The 20,222-nt window shown below is 34.8% G+C and overlaps 1 protein-coding gene across 4 annotated transcripts in view; it reads right to left on the reverse strand.

Moving 5' to 3' along the window:
* Positions 1 to 20,222, reverse strand: part of LOC136038136 (MAP kinase-activating death domain protein-like) — a 219,319-nt gene that overhangs the window by 164,204 nt on the left and 34,893 nt on the right. For all 4 annotated transcript variants that reach the window (XM_065721193.1, XM_065721174.1, XM_065721183.1 and 1 more), the window contains exon 6: positions 10,686 to 10,836. In XM_065721193.1, the coding sequence (XP_065577265.1) occupies positions 10,686 to 10,836 (151 nt within the window). The remainder of the gene's footprint in view (positions 1 to 10,685; positions 10,837 to 20,222) is intronic.

A 20,222-nucleotide genomic window follows, 5' to 3' on the forward strand; every position in this document is an offset into this window, starting at 1 on the left:
TAGCCCATTTCAATCTGGATTCAGGTCTTCATACTCTACAGAACATGCAATATTAAAGCTAACCCAATTTTTGAATGATACCATGGATAAAGGTCTGCTACCTGCAACAATATATGTTGACATAAAAAAAACTTTCGACACTATTTCTCATAAAATTCTACTATCTAAGCTACACAATTGCGGTGCTAGAGGACAAGCGAGTCTCCTAATTGAATCTTACCTCAAGGAAGGAAAACAAATATTGGATGCAAATGGCTACATTTAAGATGAGGAAAATCTATCTAATGCTGTGGGAGTTCCTCAGGGGTCCATACTTAGACCACTGTTATTTCTTATCTATGTAAAAAATCTCCCTCTAAGCCTAACCTGCCATAGGACTGATATGGATCTCAGTTTACTGTTTGCTAATGTTGCAGCCAACTCTACCTGCGACATAGATCATCAATTTCTAAAATCAAATCTCGAATTATCAGTGAGAAAGATGCTTCACTGGTTCGATTGTAACAAATTAGTTGCCAACACTTCAAAGACTCTTTTTATGGTTTTTTTCGAGAACTTCTACTGCAGTACCAGCGTTACAAGAAGTTGAAGTCACATTTGGAGGTAGAGTAATAAAAATAAATCTAGTGCAAACAAATCGGTATCTTGGAGTCATTGTTGATCAGAATTTAAGCTGGAAAGCTCATATCACTAGCCTAAGGCTTAAGTTAGGAAAAAACGTAGGTGTATTGCATCGTCTTAAATTTTTCCTTCCTTTTTATGCTTTAAAATCAATCTATTTTTCTCTTGTTCATTCGTATATTAATTATTGTTTGATTATTTATTTGAGTACGTTTCAGTCACATATTTCTCCTATTGTGAAGTTACAAAATAAAGCAATGAGAATCCTTAAGATGTTATTTTATTCCCCAGTTTCTCTTCCTGGTAAATCTCCAACTAAGAGTCTTTACAGTTATTTTAATATTATTCGGGTTGGACAAATTTTAGCTTTTCAGTGTATACTTTTCCGTATCCGTTATCTAAAGGATCTGCAACCAGATTGTTTTAAATCATTTTTTTCCAGGCCCTCCCTCAGTCCGACCATATAATACTCGTTGTCTTTTAAGTAAGCTTCCTGTTCCTTTCATTGTCTCCGAAAGGTCTAGATTTTCACCTAAAAACGTTAATACAAATTATTGGAGCACATATGAATCCTTTTTTGATTAGAGTCTATCGCTATTAACATTAAAACTAAAATCACAGCTCTGCTAATTAGTAAATATTAATTTGTGAGTAGCTCCCAGCCCTTCAGCTATCGGATAAATATTGAGAATAATTTTAATAAATGTTTTTGGCATTTATTTTTTGGTGTGAGATAGAGCTAGAAGTGTGATGACATCCGTTTCTTCTGGGTTTGTTTGTTTTTACTGCTTGTATTGTCGCCCGGCTTTCGAGCCAGTCTCCCTGCCGAGGATATTATGTGAATAGTCTGAATATGTGTAGTGAAAGAATAATAAAGAACTTGAGCTTGAACTCCTTAAACTTAGCCTTGAGTCATTTGTGCGACATACCTATTATAAAAAATTGTCTTGGAACTGTGAAAGTGGCAAATATTTCTTTAAAATTTCACCTGAAAGCTCTGCAAATTTCAAACAAATTGTTCAAGCAAGTAATCTCATCAAAGCGACAAAAAGAATAAGATAGAACAAATTAGTGAGACTCTTTGGGTGGAACACTTAAAAGGAATCATTTTGTTTAAAGAGATGTATATTATTATCGGTAAGGCTATGAAGGAAATTCAAGAACATTCCGATTCAGATTCTGACGATCCAATTCCATTTCAAAAAGCTTATTCTTTGCTATCTGCTACTGAGATATGCAGTTTTGTTGTAGCTATGGCTACTGTCAGTAAAGTTTTTAGTCCGTCACACAGTTAGTCGACATCTTTGCATTAGAAACTATTGACCTTGAATACTTTCTCAAACATTCTGACACTCTTAGGAGGAAAGTTCGAGACAAAGGAGTGAGGCTATGTTTAATCTAACTTTGCTGAAGGAACTGAACCATGTCCAGATTAGAAAATCAGCATTAGAGTGTCCAGATGAGCTTAAAAACAAACTCATAGGAATAATTCCGCAACAGCGTCAGATGATCCTGAAACGTATTACCGGTGTTCTGCGTTTATCCCATTTACGGACTACTTTCTGCAGCAGCTGCATCAGAGACTCCTTAGTCACATACAGTTGCTGGAGTCCCTGCAATACCTATTTCCTCAGCACTGTATTTCCCTCGACGAAGAAAAAACAAAGGATTTATCGGATACTCTGACTTATTTTTGGTATCCTGATGAAGACAGCTATAGGGGAAGCTTGTAAGCTGAGTTAGCTCTGCGAAGGAGAATGTGGATGCAATCAGGAACTTTGGCACCAAACAACTTATAGTGTGCTTAAAAGAATGTGATGATTTTCCCAACTATATATCAATTTTGAAGATTGGAGCGACAATGCCCGTCACTACGGCTATGTGCGAGCGTTCTTTTAGTTCTCTGAGAAGAGAAAAATCTTACGCCAGGAGTGCCTCAGGTCAGGAACGGCTCAATGGATTTGCCTTATTATCCATATAAAGGTATGTTCCAGTCAGTGCAGAAGATGTTTTGGAGAAATTAGCCCACAACGGAAAAAGGTGGCTTGATTTTATTTTATATTGCATATTTACAATGTTATCTCAATGAAGAATGTAGCTTATATTCTAAATACATTATTTTTCCTTTTTAACCAGTACTACAGCCCCCAGTCAAAATATCTATCCTCCTTTGAAATTTATCGCTGGGTTCATCCCTGCCTTCAGGGATGAACCCAGCGGGCCATCTATCCTCTGCTTTAACGCACGCTTCCTGTGTATCATCCCCAGATTTCTCCAGTTATCCGTTTGGAGCTGGGTCAACTATGACTGAGCTTATAGAGTCACGCCACCGAACCCCATTTCAAACAAAATAACCAGTAACACAAGGAACTGAATCCCTGTCCTCACGAAGAAAGGATTTCATGCCTAGCGTTGTAAAGCTAGACTTTGGCCCTCGGAGGATGTCCAAAAATTACGACTTTTGCAATCTGTAATTTTTCATCCATAAACGGGTTCTAGCCAACTTAACCTTTTTTTAATTATAGCCCGAGGGAGTAGAATCGAGCCATATTTATCTTACAGTGTATTTTTCCATATATGGCCGGTTAAATGACTAGTTTTAATATCTTGACATGGTCATGTTTTTCTCACAGACACATCCCAATGGAAAAACTATAAAAATTTCCCAGGGGAAATTAATAATGGTACAAATAGTATATGAGGGACATTTAGAGGACCATTTCTGGAGACGAGCAATTTGTCCAGATACAAAAGAAGTGGATATACATGAAGACAGTATAGAGCAGTGGGATTACTACTTAAAGTTATAATCATAAATCAACCTGTTGTAATATGCTAATCGTGCAAGATGCTTCTCTTTGTAGGGTTACAAATAATATCAAAATTGTAAGATAGGTGGTATAAGATAGTAAAGTAGGCAGTAAATAATATTTCAAATGAATATAAAAAAATTGCTTTGATGATTATTATTTATTACTGGTTAATGATTATTTTCTTATCTATAAAAACATCAAAAAAATGTCAATATCGGAGGAGATATTTTTCATCTAAAGATTATTTTTTTCGTTTTTAATACGAGCTGTAAAACAAACTGATGTCAGTCATCGGCAAAAATGTTTTTGACCGATATTATGTTTTAAACTATTATTCTTTTTTTCCCACTAGTTTATTTGTCTCTTTGTTTCTTGGGCTCTAAAAATTCTTGGTGAAAAATAAAAGAAGAGCATGTTTACGTAGTAAATCTAATATTTTCTTTTGAAGTGATGGCTGATCATTTCAAACCCTAACAATGTCCGAAACTCAAAAAAGAAGTTGAAAAAATACCTCTAAGAGAGGTGGAAGCACTGGCAAAACGGTAAGCTATCAGTAACAGGTACAGTACCTTTTTTATTCATTTCAAAAAGTTATTAATTAAAATATAAACAACAAAATAAAAAAAAGTCTTGAGGGTAATTGTTTGAATTTGTCACTAGAAATTACTTATGAAAATCACTTTCAGTTAATTGCCTAGATTGGCATTTTAAGTCACTCTGATTCTTATTTTTTCTCTTAATTGCAAATATTATAGGACCAGAGAAAATAGGTCAGTGTTCATTGCCCTTACGCTTCGTTTGAGTTTCCTAATATAAGTTTACTTCCTTATTGAGTTCAAACGAACTGCCCAATCCTTTTTAGCTATGGAAACAAGGGGCAAGCTTCTTGGAGAAAATATTCCATCTTATTTCTTTTAATGTTAGCATACTTTTTTGCTTTTTATTTAATTCAATAATCTTAATTGTTCAATTTTCTTGGTATTTCAACTTTACTTTTTCTTTATGCTGAACTTATTAGTATTTTTACTGTTATTTCATTTATCTTTTACAACCCAGAGTATTTTCTACTTCTCTTTATTTTTTATTTTTCGAAGGGAGCTGAAGAATTTAAAATAAAAGAAAAGAGCACTCGAAAAAACAAAAGATACAAACGAAACCTACAACATAAAAATATTTATAATTGCATATTTAATAAGAAAGATTTGACCCACTTATTTCGAGCTCAATTTTTCACTATTCCGTTTTTGGTAAGATTTTTTTCCCCTTTTTCAAACTGTTTCGATTTATGTTACAGTATGTCAGATCGGTCAACAAGATGTAGAAGAAATTATATCTCACCAGAAATTTATTATCTGGACAACTACCATACAATATAAGCCTGCTCTGTAATATAGCCTTGGCATTGTGCATCACTTTGACTTCCAGAGGGGCTTGGACTTCTGAATGAGCTCAGTATTTATTCTAGCGACAGACATTCAGTTGGAGCCTGGAAATTGGCTCCAACGACAAAGTATTTTGGCCTTGAGAAGGGTCTTTACAAGCGAATCCAGCAACAATTTTATACCCATGCATGTATATCTGGCCCTCCACTTGTTTAAGCATAGAGGTACAACCAGAAATACACGTGAATGCCATTCTTAAGTAGTATAGAAGAGGAAAAACTATTTTTTCCTTACATAACTTTTCCCACTCTTTCCACTGGTCTACATGGAGAATCTCTACAACCCTCTATTGTCCAGCAGAAAACCATTAGATTAATCAACAAAGCTATTAGCAACATACTTATTGGTTTACAAGTCGTGCTCTCTTAAAATAACACTGTGAAGCAATTTCATCTCTTTTTTATATCCTTAATACTTCCTAAATTAACTGAAAATATGTAATTAACTACAATTTAAGTAAAAGAAAAGAATCCAAAAGAGCTTATCTTTCTACAAATTTGTCCTATTCCGTTATGAGAGGAACGTGAGAGCAAAATTATCCTACGACTTTTTTGGTGTATATTTTTTCCTCTGTTCTTTAAGAGAAAACTGTTTTTTTTTTACTTTCTATCTTTGCTTGTCGTGAAGAGAGATAGATTCACTTTTCTTGTTTTTTTGTTCAAGATTCTTTATAATGTCAAAAAAAAGCCCAAGATCTTTATATCCTGATGTTTAATGACCAAGATTGCTCTGGGTTTACCAGAAGACGCTACATGAACACAAGTTTTCAAATTATCTGCAATTTCTCGTAAATGACCTTGGGGATCGAGCAGAGACTTCGATCGAGTGAACTTCAACTTTTGAATTTAGAGAGACGGAGAGGTGAGCTCCGTAAATCTTTAGTCTTTTGGTCCATAGATAAAAAATAGTCAAAGTCAAGTAACTGGTGTGATAAAAAGCCTTCCGAATCCTTGATGATCAGAAAAAAAAATTGGCCCCATTTTTGTATAAAACGATTTTTTTTTTCTTCTCGTGGATAAGGGGTTCTTTAACACAATATTTTACGGATATAAGTTTCAAAACTGTCAAAAACTGTCAGTCCTTTTACAGAAAAAACAATATTTCAGAAAAAAAATAATAAAAGCTCAAAATCACTATATCCCGATCTTTACAGACCGAGATTGCTTTGGGTTAAGCAAAAGATGCTACATGAACACGAGCTTTCAAATTATCTGCAATTTCTCGGAAATGGCCTTGGGGATCGAGTTTATACTTTCATTGATTATTGGAGGAGGTAGCGAGTGAACTTCAACTTTTGAATTTAAAGAGGACGGAGAGGTGAGCTCCTTAAATCTTTAGTCTTTTGGTCCAAAGATAAAAAATAGTCAAAGACAAGCAGCTGGGGTGATAAAGAGCCTTCCGAATTCTTGCTGATGCAGAAAAAATTGGCCTCATATTTATATGAAAACATCTTATTTATTGTTTTTCCCGTGGATAAGGGCCTCTTTAATCCAGTATTTTACGGATATAAGTTTCAACTTAGGTTTTTTAGGTTAAGTTTTTTTTAACTGAAAGTAAGGAGCGACATTATAACTTAAAACGAACAGAAATTACTTCGTATATGAAAGGGGCTGCGTAAATATATAAGATATATATATATTTTTATTTTTTTTAAATAATGCTTGAAAATCCTGCGCTCCCTTCATGGAAATTTTCTTCCCCCATGACAAATTCCTCCATGGAAAGTTCCCCCAATATATCCTCTTCTTTTCAACCCCTCCCCCAACCACAAAATCCCCTTTAAAACATCTGTACACTTCCCAATCACCATTACTATATGTAAGCACTGGTCAAAGTTTGTAACTTGTAGCCCCTCCCACGGGGTCTGTGGGGGAGTAAGTTGTCTCCAAAGACATAGTTATAATATTTTTCGACTACGGTGAATAAAATGGCTATCTCAATGATAGCCAAGCTGGCTCCGGTGACGTTGGGAAAATAATTAGCGTGGGAGTCAATTTTCAATTTTTAAAAGTCTAGAGTCAAAAGTCATTTTTTTTTGGTCACTTAAAAAGGGCACTAGAACTTTTCATTTCCGTTAGAATGAGCCCTCTCGCAATATTCTAGGACCACTGGGTCGATACCATCACCTATGGAAAAAATAAAATAAAATAAAAATAAAAATAAACACGCATCCGTGATCTGCCTTCTGGCAAAAAAAAAAAAAATACAAAATTCCACATTTTTGTAGATAGGAGCTTGAACTTCTACAATTGGGTTCTATGATACGCTGAATCTGATGGTGAAATTTTGGTTAAGATTCTATGACTTTTAGGGGTTGTTTCCCCCTATTTTCTAAAATAAGGCAAACTTTCTCTGGCTCGTAACTTTTGATGGGTTAGACTAAACTTGATGAAACTTATATATTTAAAATCAGCATTAAAATGCAGTTTTTTTATGTAGCTATTGGTGTCAAAATCCCATTTTTTACAGTTTTGGTTACTATTGAGCCGGGTCGCTCCTTACTACAGCTCGTTACCACAGAGTGTTTGAAAAAACAACATTCGGAAACAAGATTGCTTTTCACTCTTATCCCTTTCCCTAAAGGTAGTATTTAAAGCCTCATCCTCTGCCCAAATGCTCCAAAAAGCTATAATTCAATCTACCAGTGGTTACAAGATACTGTAGATGCACTATTTGAGACATGAGGGAAAATGTCCAAGAAAAAATCCTAGACACATTGTTTTAGACTCTAGAATTGGATTCTTAGCTACAACGTGTTAAAGCCAAGTACATAATTTTATATGTGAACAGGAGCTGCCTGCATACTGATATCAGGAGAAACCCTTGACTAGAAACACAAGTCTAAGTAGACACACATTTGAACGCCGTTTTAGGCAAAGTATTGGACTAGGATAAGTTGGACATTTGCTCGTCACGTCAAGTCTGATCGGAGCTTTCATGAAGGAGCAAGTCTACAAAATGATAAGCTATTAACAAGTCAAAAATAAGTAAAAAAAAGGCCTCAGGTGATGATAGTGTGGTAAATGAGTTCTTAAATATGGTGGTTGCACAGTTAGAAATAAATTACAAAGAAATTATGAATATGATTTTTGAAAAAGGGGAAGTACCTAGCGATTTTAAGAATACCTTAATTGAACCCCTCTATAAAAGAAAGGTGACAGAGTGAGTGTGGTAATTATAAAGGCATTACTCTTGGTTTCTACAGGAAATTTAAAAAAAAAACAAGTTTTTTTAACTGCAAGTAAGGAGCGACATTGAACTTTAAAACGAACAGAAATTATTAGTATACAGTGTAACTCTTTGTCACAACTCTACTTTTTAAAACAATAAAAAAAACTTTAGCGTAAAGAGCTAGGCGTTGAGGAGGGGACAACCCCTTTCATAAATAGAATACTTTCTGTTCGTTTTAAGTTTTAATGTCGCTCCTTGTTTCCAGTTAAAAAAAACTTGCTTTTTTAGTTGAGTTTCTGAACGTTATTGACTTAATACATATTTTGATTTTGGCTCACCACACATGAATATTTAAAACGAAATTTGCATATTAATTTACATTTTTTGATAAACGGCTTTCTCATAGTTTTGATCGGACGATTTTGATAAGAAAAAGGGGTGGGGGAGAAGGCCTAGTTGCCCTCAAATTTTTGGTTACTTAAAAATACAACAAGATTTTTTTTTTTTTTTACAACCGTTTTTGTTAGAAATAAATATACGTAACTTACGAATGAACTTACGTAACGAACTTCTATATTTGTGTATTTTTATTATTTTCTAAGAGGGGGTTCGACCCCTCGTCAATACCTCGCTCTTTACACTAAAACTTGAATTTTGTCTCAATTCTTTAGGAATGGCCCCTGAACTGCAAAGGCCGTAGAATAAATAGTTGAAATTACTAAAAATACTTTAGCGTAAAGAGCAAGGTATTGTGGAGGAGACGAACCCTCTAATGCACGTAATATTTTCTGTTCGCTTTAATTTTTAATGCTGCTCATTAATTCCGGTTTTCACATTGTTTTTTTTTAACTATGCTAGAAAATCCTGTTCCCCCTTCATGGAAATTATCTTCCCTCATGATAAAACTCTCCATGGAAAGATCCTCCCACGTAACAAACTCCCCGCCCCCCGACTCACTCCCACCCCAAAGCGAAAAAGTCCCCTTGAAAACGTCTGTACACATCGTAATAACCATTACTATATGTAAACAATGGTCAAAGTTTGCAACTTGTAGCCCCTCCCCCGGGGACTGTGAGGGATTAAGTTGTCCCCAAAGACACAATTATTAGGTCTTTTGACTAAGCTGAACAGAATGGCTGTCTCAGAATTTTGATCTGGTGGTTTTGGGAAAAAATGTGCGTGGGACAAACAACAAATAAACAAAAAAAATAATAATAAACACGTATTCGTGATCTCTCTTCTGGGGAAAAATACAAAATTTTTGTAGATAGGAGCTTGAAACTTCTAAAGTAGGGTTCTCTGATACGCCGAATCTGATGGTGTGATTTTCGTTTAGATTCTATGACTTTTAGGAGGTGTCTCCCCCTGTTTTCTAAAATAAGGCAAATTTTCTCAGGCTCTTGACTTTTGATGGGCAAGACTAAACTTGATGAAACTTGTATATTTAAAATCAGCGTTAAAATATAATTCTTTTGATGTAACTATTGGTATAAAAATTCTGTCTTTTAGAGTTTCGGTTACTATTGAGCCGGGTCGCTCCTTACTACAGTTCGTTATCACGAAATGTTTGACAAATTACTTGACTTAGAACAGCTGTAAATTACTTTTAAGAGAAAAACAGTGGGCTGTTAGGAAGAGGAGAAAATGCGTCGACCGAATTTTTACTTAGGTTTGGTATTAAGAAGTCACTCAGACTAGGAATAAATAAAGGTGCAGAGGTGATGTGGGTAAGGAGAAGATTGATCAAGTGGATACCTAGTTAGTATTATTAGTAAAAATTGTGGATGCAGTAATGAGGTTAAAAGTAGAATAGCCCAGGGTCTTTTCTCACAGTTCAAAAAAATTTGGCAAAACAGGTTCTTGGTTCGCATAAATCCGTAAACCAAGATTCGAATATTAGAAGCTAAGGTGATAGCAGTAGTCAGGTATGGCTCTGAAACGCGGCCACTCCAAAAGACGAAGGAGATTTATTATATGTTTTCCAAAGGAATTACCTACAGATTCTTTTGGGTATCCATTTGACTGATCATATTTGAAACAGTTAGCAATACAACAAATGTGGTTCAATCTCAGTTTTTAAGGCTAAAACAAGAAAAAAATTGAAATGACTACGATGCGTTTTTCAGATGAAGGATGAAATAATGCCAAAAATAAACCTTTTCGGCTATCCATGTAGGGACAAATGAAAAATAGGTCATCCATGAATTGGTTGGGAAGAGGTCGTAAAGAAAGATTTAGTGGAGAATGAAAATTCTTGGGAAGGTGTTAAGACGGAAGCTTTGGATAGAATGAATGAAGGAGGAGATTGCGCAGCCATGTCGGCTTCAGGCAGCTCGGTAAGGTAGTCAGTTATTAGTGGTAGTACTTCTTTGTGGGAGGGGAAAAAACCTTCTTTTATGCTCTGACTTGTCAGTCCGGGCTTAACACTAATATAACTGAGTAGATTCAAGGAATGCATTGTAAAAAGTATAGTCGTTTCAAATTAGTGAATTGATCTCCTCCAGACAATTTTCTGCATACAACAGACAATTGTCGATGCGAGACAGATATTATATATATATATATATATATATATATATATATATATATATATATATATATATATATATATATATATATATTTGTATGCATTAGATACCTCAACTCGAGTATATCCAGGCACTGGAACAGGGGCACTTAATAGTTTCAAGATCCATGTTTCTATGTCACGAAGTAGATGTTGAACCAGTGGAGATTTTTGTATTTCTTCTCTGACGAAAAATCCAGTCATCAGACTCCATATAGTGTCCCTGAAAGATAAGACGATAGTCATGATGAAATGACGTTAACTTTGATTTCGGGCTTTTGGAGGATTATAGGTATTCCTTAGGACACATAAGTACTACTCTCAGGGGGAGGGGCAGATAATTTTCCAAAATTCGGGTCACATCTCGAAGAAAGTGATTTCTGATATGTGGTTCATTAGGACTAATTTTATAAAAATTCACATCTCCTTCCCCCTTAGTGGGTCCAAACATGTATGTACATTTAGTCTATTTTGTTGGATTAATCTTTACTGGGCAAAATCTTAGTTTATAAGGCCATAATATTTTCAATGATAATTATAAAATAGACTACTAAGGAAATGGAAAATATTTATAAATTTGAAATCAGAGTATTAAAAAAACATGAAAGAGAGAGATGGAACGAGCAAGATAGAGAAAGAGAGGGGGGAATAGAAACGACAGCTTTCGTCACTAAACGCACATGCACATTATCCCACAAAATTTTGTCAAACTATCTATCAGCTATTATAAATTACACATATTTTCAAAGGAGTTTCTTATGACAAATGTTTCTCACATAATATGAATGTTTACAACTTCCAAAAACTTTGATTATTTAGAATGTATATATCTAATTCAAAAAGACACCTTATCTATAAAGAAGACACTTGTTCTTGACAATTAGGCAGAAAAGTTTCGTAAGACAGATAATATCTTATTTTATTAGAATAATTATCCATGGCAAGAAGCTATATTGATACGAATAACACATAATACAAAGCTCAAGAAGAACAAAGAAGAGACTGAAAAGACTAAGGGATTTAGAAAAACCAAGACCACGGTGCTATATCTAGAGAAAGACAGAAACATTTGTTCAAAACTTTTTTTGCTTGTGTGAGTAAGGACCTTGACAATGTGTAACAGTGACGTCTAAGAAAAAAAACGTGCTGATACCTCAGCGTCCTTATGTTAAGACATGGTAAAAAGCTATTGTCCGTTCCTCTTGATAATTCCCTGTAAAAGTTTGAGGGATGAAATAAATACTTTTTGGGGTGAATATCTTCCAGCTTTGCCAGTGTGACAAGACTCAAATTTTAAATAATTGATCAGTGTTTGATTAGGGGGCTTAACCACTTTTTTTCTCTAAAAATCACTTATTTTCCATTGACTCTAGTAATTTTCAATTACTAGATTTAGTAATGTCTTTTTTTTAACTATTAAGACAAACTTGTGTTAATACTCTCTGAATGGAATCCTCTTGATGATTCCCTGTAAAAGTTTGAGGGATGAAATAAATACTTTTGGGGGTGAATATCTTCCAGCTTTGCCAGTATGACAAGACTCAAATTTTTAACGATTGATCAGTGCTTGATTAGGGGGCTTAACCACTTTTTTTTCTCTGAAAATCACTTATTTTCCATTAACTCTAGTAATTTTCAATTAAATGTCTTTTTTTAACTATTAAGACAAACTTGTATTAATACTCTCTGAATGGAATTCTTCCAACTGTAGAGATTAAGAAAAATTCTTTTGAATCATTTCTTGCCTATGAATAAAACACCACAATCATACACTTCGTAGTAAAAAATCATTTCCAGCAAGGACCTCAAGGTATTAACACAAAAGAGAAACTTTCCTGGTGAGGCTCAATAACGTCATTATTATTAGACATGGACAAAATATGATGTTTAAACTGGGGCGATTCTTAGAAAGAAATCAAGTTCAAAAAGGCAAGATTTGACACCACCCTCAAAATTAACTTTAATTCGAATAAAGTATTCAATCACAGATTCAATTTGGACAACTTCGCCGCGGTGTTTTCAAAAAGTGCTCAGGTTGAACTTTAAAAAACGGCTCAATTGAGTTCCAGGTAATGCAACTTGGATATCAAACAGTTCGAACTGCATCAAAAAGTTCGTGGTAACGAATTGTAAGTAAAGAGCAAGCCGGCTCAATAGTAACCGAAACTCCAAAAAACGGAATTTTGATACTAATGGGTACATCAAAAGAATTGGATTTTCATACTGACTTCAAATATGTAAGTTTCATCAAGTTTAGTATTGCCTATCAAAAACTAGGAGCCTAGGAATATTTGCCTTGTTTTCAAAAAAGAAGGAATTACCCCCTAAAAGTCATAGAAACTTGATGAAAATCACACGATCAGGTTCAGCGTATCAAAAAACCTTACTGTAGAGGTTTCAAGCAGCTATCTGCAAAAATGTGGAATTTTGTAATTTTTGCCAGAAGAAAAATCACGGATACGGGTTTATTTGTCTCTCATTTGTTTGTTTTTTCTTCCCAGGGGTTATAGTATCGACCCAGTGGTCCTAGAATAGCACGAGAAGGCTCATTCAAACGGGAATAAAAGTTCTAGTTCTATTTTTGAGTGACCGAAAAGGAGAGCAACTAGACCCCTCCTACGATCTTTTTTTCCCGAAGTCATCCGATCAAAATTTTAAGACCACCATTTTGTTCAGCATGGTCGAAAAATCTAATAAATATGTCTTTGAGGATGACTTAATCCCCCACAGCCCCGGGAAGGACTGCAAGTTGTGAACTTTGCCTATTGTTTACGTACAGTATTGGTTATCGAGAAGTATAGAGACATTTTCAGGGGTGATTTTTTTGGTGGGGGCTAGGGGGGAAGGTTACATGGGATAATCTTTCCATGGAAGGGGGAATTTTCCAAGAAGAGGGCACCGGCTTTTCCAGAATTATTTTAAAACGATCAAAAATTAAACAGAAAAACAATTTTTTTTCAACTGAAACTAAGGAACAACATAAAGCTTGAAACAAACAGAAATTATTACTTATATGAGGAGTTCACCCCTCGTCAGTGCCTCGTTCTTTCCGCTAATTTTTTTTTTGTAGTACTTTCAAAAGAGCTATTTATTCTAATTAAACCCGTTGTTAGTCAGGGGTCATTCTTACAAAACTGGACAAAATTCGGACTTTAACGTAAAGAATGAGGTGTTGACGAGGGGGTGAAACCCCTCATATACGTAATAATTTCTGTTCGTTTTCAGTTTTAATATTGATCTTTACTTTCAGTTGAAAAAACTTGTTTTTTTTATTTAATCACCGAGGAAAGCATCACCGAGGAAAGCGTGGTAATAAGACGCTACCAAAATATTGTGTCTGCTGAGATCTCATTTATACCTTTCAATGAAGTGAACTTTGTTGCAACTCATCTCTAAGTTGGATATTATATTATACTAGCTGTTGGGGTGGCGCTTCGCGCCACCCCAACACCTAGTTGGTGGGGGCGCTTCGCGCCCCCCCCAAGCCCCCCCGCGCGCGTAAGTCGTTACGCGCCATATTAGTTACGCGCCATTGTAGTTGTGTCCCTATGTCCCACCTGTTCAAGTTCAAGTTCAAGTTCCTTTTATTACCAATATCCATCCATTTATAAACAAAAAATATCCCAAAGGGCTCAATGGCCCGTTATTTGGGGAAAAAAAAACAACAAAACAAAACATAAATAACTATTAATTACATTCACACTTAAAATATATTTAGAGTCTACTCACCAATCCTCACCCGAGTACAACCGGTCTCCGCACCACCTACTTACAAAAAATAAATAAAAAAAAAAAATATATATATACATCGAGGATCCAACACTCACACCACCCAAATCTAAATAAATAAATTCAATCTAAATAATTAAATAAATAAATTAAATCTTGATAACTAAACAATATAAATAACTGATCAATATTATAATTTAAATTATTTTTTTTTTTGATTAAAAAATTCTTCAACCGTTTCTTGAAGGATCCTATGGTACAGGACCGTCGAATCCCAACAGGAATGGAATTCCAGGCACGTCCGACAGCAACTATCAGACCAAAGTCCGAGCGCACTGCAGGGGTGGATGGCACTAGCACATCATCCTTGTTTCTAGTTTCATAAGGACTGACATTTCGAACAATTTCAAAAAGCCCGGAAAAACTTGATGGAAGGTCTCCACGGAAATACTGAAACGCAATGAAAGAGAGGTGTAATGTATGAATATCTTTAATCTTCAGAAGTTCAACAGAAATATGGGTGGTAGACTGAAGAACTTTTGCTGCTTTCAGTTGGAGATTATGTAAAGGTGTAAGTACAGATGGAAATGTTGACATCCACACTGACGAGCAGTAGCATAAATAAGGGTAAATAAGAGAGAAATATAATAGACGAAGGATAGAGAAAGGAAAGACTCGCTTCAGCTTTCGAATAATTCCAAGGCCTCGAGAAACCTTTAATCTCATTGACTCAGTATGCCGTTTGAAAGATAGATTTTCATCCAGAAGTATCCCAAGGAATCGAATAAACCGGTCAGCTGGGCGGGATATGGATCCCTTAGATGTTTTAAGCTCTGTCACTGTAGGGCAGCTTTTGCCTATGCGGGAGAATATAAGAAGAAACGATTTTTTTACATTCAAAGCTAACAAATTTGCATCAAACCAACGATATATATTTTCTGCCATCAATTGTAGCTTGAGGATAAGAGATGATTCATCAGGTGCTGCAGCCCCCAGGGTGGTGTCGTCGGCGAATGCAAAGAGTTCTTCATGTTGACCAGGCGTATCCAAGGCTTCAACCACAGCATCTCCTTTCTGGCACAAATGACAACAGAAATCAGATCGTGGGTTGCTAAATAGTCGATAGAGGTCGTTGACATATATGAGGAAAAGGGATGGCCCAAGAACTGAGCCTTGTGGCACTCCATATTCGACTGGAATATGCTCATCAGAAGCTTCAACTGCAATGGATCGGCCAGTTAGGAATGAAGAAAACCAGGACAGAGCTTCTCCACGAACGCCTTGATGCGACAACTTACCAATAAGTATCTCGTGTGTGAGGCTGTCAAAAGCTTTCTTCACATCAAGGAATATTGCCGCAGGTATAATATATATATATATATATATATAATATATATATATATAATAAGAAAATTATATCTTATTATATATAATAAGATATATATATATATATATATATATATATATATATATATATATATATATATATATATATATATATATATATATATATATATATATATATATATATATATGTTTTTAAATACGTAAAACTTGCGAATATACAACATTCTTTGCTGTCCCATTGTCTGTGCATATAAATAGATTGTCAGGTTTACCGACTCTTGAACATGCAACATATAATGGTCCATGGGAAAACAATCCGTATTCAGATCTATACCTCATGATTCTAATGATTGCCCTTGAGCTTTGTTGATGGTGATTGCTAATCGACCATTCCCTGAGTCGCCATCGTCATTTATATATCCCCCTGTGCACCCCGGCGTCCCCTTTGTAGTTATGTCCCTGTGTCCCGGTCGTCATTTATATTCCCTGTGTCCCGGTCGTCATTTGTGTCCCGGTGTCCCAGTCTGTGATTTCTCTTTGAGTGTCCCGGGCGTCATTTATATTCCTTGTGTCCCGGTGTCCCGGTCGTCATTTATATCCCCCTGTGCCCCCCGGCGTCCCCGTTGTAGTTGTGTCCCTGTGTCATCTATATTCCCTGTGTCCCGGTCATGATTCTAATGATTGCCCTTGAGCTTTGTTGATGGTGATTGCTAATTGAACATTCCCTGTGTCCCGGTCGTCATTTATATTCCCAGTATCCCGGTCGTCATTTGTGTCCCAGTGTTCCAGTCTGTAATTTCTCTTTGAGCGTCCCGTTCGTCTTTGTTTGATGGTGAGCTTTGTTGCTCCTTGAGCTTTGTTGATGGTGATTGCTAATCGAACATTGCCTGTGTCCCCGTCGTCATTTATGTCCCCCCTGTGCCCCCGGCGTCACCGTTGTAGTTGTGTCCCTGCATCCCGGTCTTTCTTTTTTTTTTCCTTTTAGTTTTTTTTATTGGTTATGACCTTTTTTTAGGTTTTTTAGTTTTTTTCTTTTTTCTTTTTAGTTTTTTTTGAAGTTTTTATCTTTTTAGTTTTTTTATTTTTATTTATATTTTTTTAGTTTTCTTTTTCTCCTTTATTTTTCAGTTTTTTTCCTTTTTTTAGTTTTTTTTTCTTTTTTAGTTCTTTTAGTTTTTACCTTTTTTAGTTTTTTTTAGTTTTTTATATGAAAATTTTTTTTAGTTTTTTTCCTTTTTTTCTTTTTAGTTTTTTATTGGTTTTTACCTTTTTTTTAGCTTTTTTAGTTTTTTTTCGTTTTTTCTTTTTACTTTTTTTTTTAGTTTTTATCTTTTTTATTTTTTTTTTATTTTTATTCTTAATTTTATTAGTTTTCTTTTTCTCTTCTATTTTTCAGTTTTTTCCTTTTTTTAAGTTTTTTTTTTTGTTTTTAGTTTTTTAGTTTTTTTAGTTTTTTTAGTTTTTTTTGTAGTTTTTGCCTTTTTTTAGTTTTTTCAGTTTTTTTTTTAGTTTTTACCTTTTTTAGCCTAACCAGGATTTGAACTTGAGACCTTCATTCTCCGTTCTGACACCCTCTCTCACCGAGTGACTACTCCAGCATGTTCATTTTGGTGTTTTAAATGGTATATTATTAACCAAATTAATGTGTTTTACAATATACTAAGCATCGTCATAACAAAAATGATGGCAACTAATTTCATGACGTCAGCCGAAACATGACGTCACCTGATCCATCCACAGATCCACACACAGACAACTTATTTATATATATATAGATTTATATATATTTATATATATATATATATATATTTTTAATATAGAAAATGCTTATTAATCTTTCTTATAAACAAGGGTTGATCCAAGTGAAAGAGACTTTCGACAGCGTTATCACAGCATAGCTATTTTGTGAAAACCAAAAATCAATATAACATATTGCAGAAAATCTATGAGACTACTATCTATCTATGAGACTGATTAAGCGTTACAAAGAGGCATATTGATTAAGAATAACTTTCAGGCTCTCAGGAAACAAGGAAGTTATCAAATAGGACGAAGACTTTGTGACGACTCGGCATTGGTTCAATGTTCGGAGAAAATGATAAACGCTACGACAATTTCCTTGTATTGAGTGAAAAAGATTATAATAGCCCGTTCTAACTTATAATGGGAGCAATTTAGTTGAACATGTTATATATGATCAAAACCGTGTGAAGCATGGATCTTGATTCTAATAAGGATCTGATGAAAATTAAGAAGTTCAATCGCTCGGAGAGAACTTGAAAGCCTCAGCCACACTTAGAGCTGTTACATTGACTGAAAATAAAAACAAAAAACTTATAACTCACTCAAATCTATATGGAAAAAAGTTTAGTTGAAAACTTAACGCAAAATAATTTTGTCGAGTAGCAAAAGGGTCAATTTTAACCAAAGGATACCAAAAAAGCCATCGAGAGAAGATTACAAGGTAGCCAATTGACTTAAATTTATCGAAATGCCATATATATTAAGCTTTCTAGCTTCAGAGACAACATTACCATGCGTTGAATCATTTGTTCCAAAACCTGCAAGAAGTCCATACAAAATAAATGGCTAACATCAGCATTTGTTTTAAAATTATACTTAACTAAGTTTTTGCATCTTAGGTCTCATAAAATTGCATACATCGATGATTACCCACATCAGTCATTATAGAGAAGGGCCAGTGGATCTTGGTATAGGTAAATGGAGTGTTCTTCAAGCCTCAAAATATGTGTTTTGATGCCCGAATCTCCTGACTCTCATTGAGCTTTAAGATAGATATAGAAGAAAGTTAAGGGGGGGGGGTAGAATTTATCTCTAATCCCCCGTAGTTCCAGGAAATATTTAATTTTACTATGCCTTCTATATTGGTGCAGGAGGCGGGAGGTAGGGTTGATAGCACCCATCTTATTTTAGAAATATGTTTTTCTTTGTAGCATACAAGATTACATTCAAATTCCTACCCGAACGGAGGTGAAAATTTGGGGGAAGGGGCATCATGAGCATTGCTAGGAAAATTTATCAGAAGTGGGTGTCAAGTATCACCAGGAACTTTGTTTTCATCGAGCTTAAATGGTAAAATTTCTCATTTCCTATTTATACACAATATTTAATGTTTTCTTGTTTCCCGAGGGTTTTTACCCCCAACTGGAATCTATGAGAGACATCCCCATAAAATTTGTTTTTCTAATAATTTGTCTATGTGAAAATTATGACCGTATTATTAATTTTTTTTAATTTGAAACACTCCTCCCCTTCCTAATAGATATTTGAGGGGTGCAACTTTTCAGGGATGAACACTCTTCTCGAAGAATTTTTTTTTTAAACTTAAAACTTGAATGTAAACAACGAGATTTTAAGAAGGGGATGGAAGCCCCTCTTCACATTTAAGAGAGCCTTGGGCCAAGCAGTTTATAACAAAAAAAAAACAACTTAAATTAAAAAACAACTAATGTCAATAGAAATCGAAACTCTAAAAAAGTTTGGTTTCAATACAAGCTTTTGGTTCAAAAAAAAAAACTTGTTAAAGTTTTTCACCCCGCTCTTTACGCTAAAGTTTTTTACTGTTTTAAAAAGTAGAGTTAAGAGAAAGAGTCAAACTTTAGCGTAAAGAGCGGGGCGTTGATGAGGAAGCAGCCCCTTTCATATACGAAGTAATTTTTGTACGGCTTAAGTTTTAATATCGCTCCTTACTTTCCTTTAAAAAACTTGTTTTTTTTAATTAATGGTTTATAGAGTCAAGTTTGAGAGACAGCAGTCTTCGCACTTCGTGTGAAGGCTACTCAGTGTAGGAGTAGGTTACACTGAGTATCCTATTAAAATCGAACAATTTTTTTCAAATGAAAGTAAAGAGCAACAGTAAAACTTAAAATTAAATGAAATTCTTGTGTATATAAGGGGCTGCTCCCTAAACAGCCCCCGCTCTTTACGTTAAAGTTTGACCTTTTATCCCAATTTTTTAACAATGAGTGCTCCTTACTTTCCGTTAAAAAACTTGTTTTTTTAATTAATTTCTAAACGTTTTTGAATCAATGCATGTTTTGATTTTGGCTCTCCGCAGATGAATAATTAAAACGAAATTTGCATATTTATTTTTTCGGCTAAATGGCTCTCTCATAGTTTTGATCGAATGATTTTGAAAAAAGGAGCGGGGGAGGAGACCTAGTTGCCCTCCGATGTTTTGGTTACTTAAAAAGGCAACTAGAACTTTTGATTTTTACGAATGTTTTTATTAGTAAAAGATATACGTAACTTACAAATTAGCTTACGTAACGAACTTCTATATTCTCATGTTTTTATTACGTATATGAAGGGGCTCAAGCCCCTCGTCAGTACCTCGCTCTTTACTCTAAAGCTTAAATTGTGTCCCAATTTCTTAAGAATGACCCCTGAATCACAATGGCTGTGGAATAAATAGTTGAAATTACTAATATTGCTTTAGCGTAAAGAAAGAGGTATTAGGATGAGGTGAGCCCATCATATGCGTAATACTTTCTGTTCGTTTTAAGTTTCAAT

The sequence above is a fragment of the Artemia franciscana genome, chromosome 2 (genome assembly GCF_032884065.1).
Source record: "Artemia franciscana chromosome 2, ASM3288406v1, whole genome shotgun sequence".
NCBI classification, from domain to species: Eukaryota; Metazoa; Arthropoda; class Branchiopoda; order Anostraca; family Artemiidae; genus Artemia; species Artemia franciscana.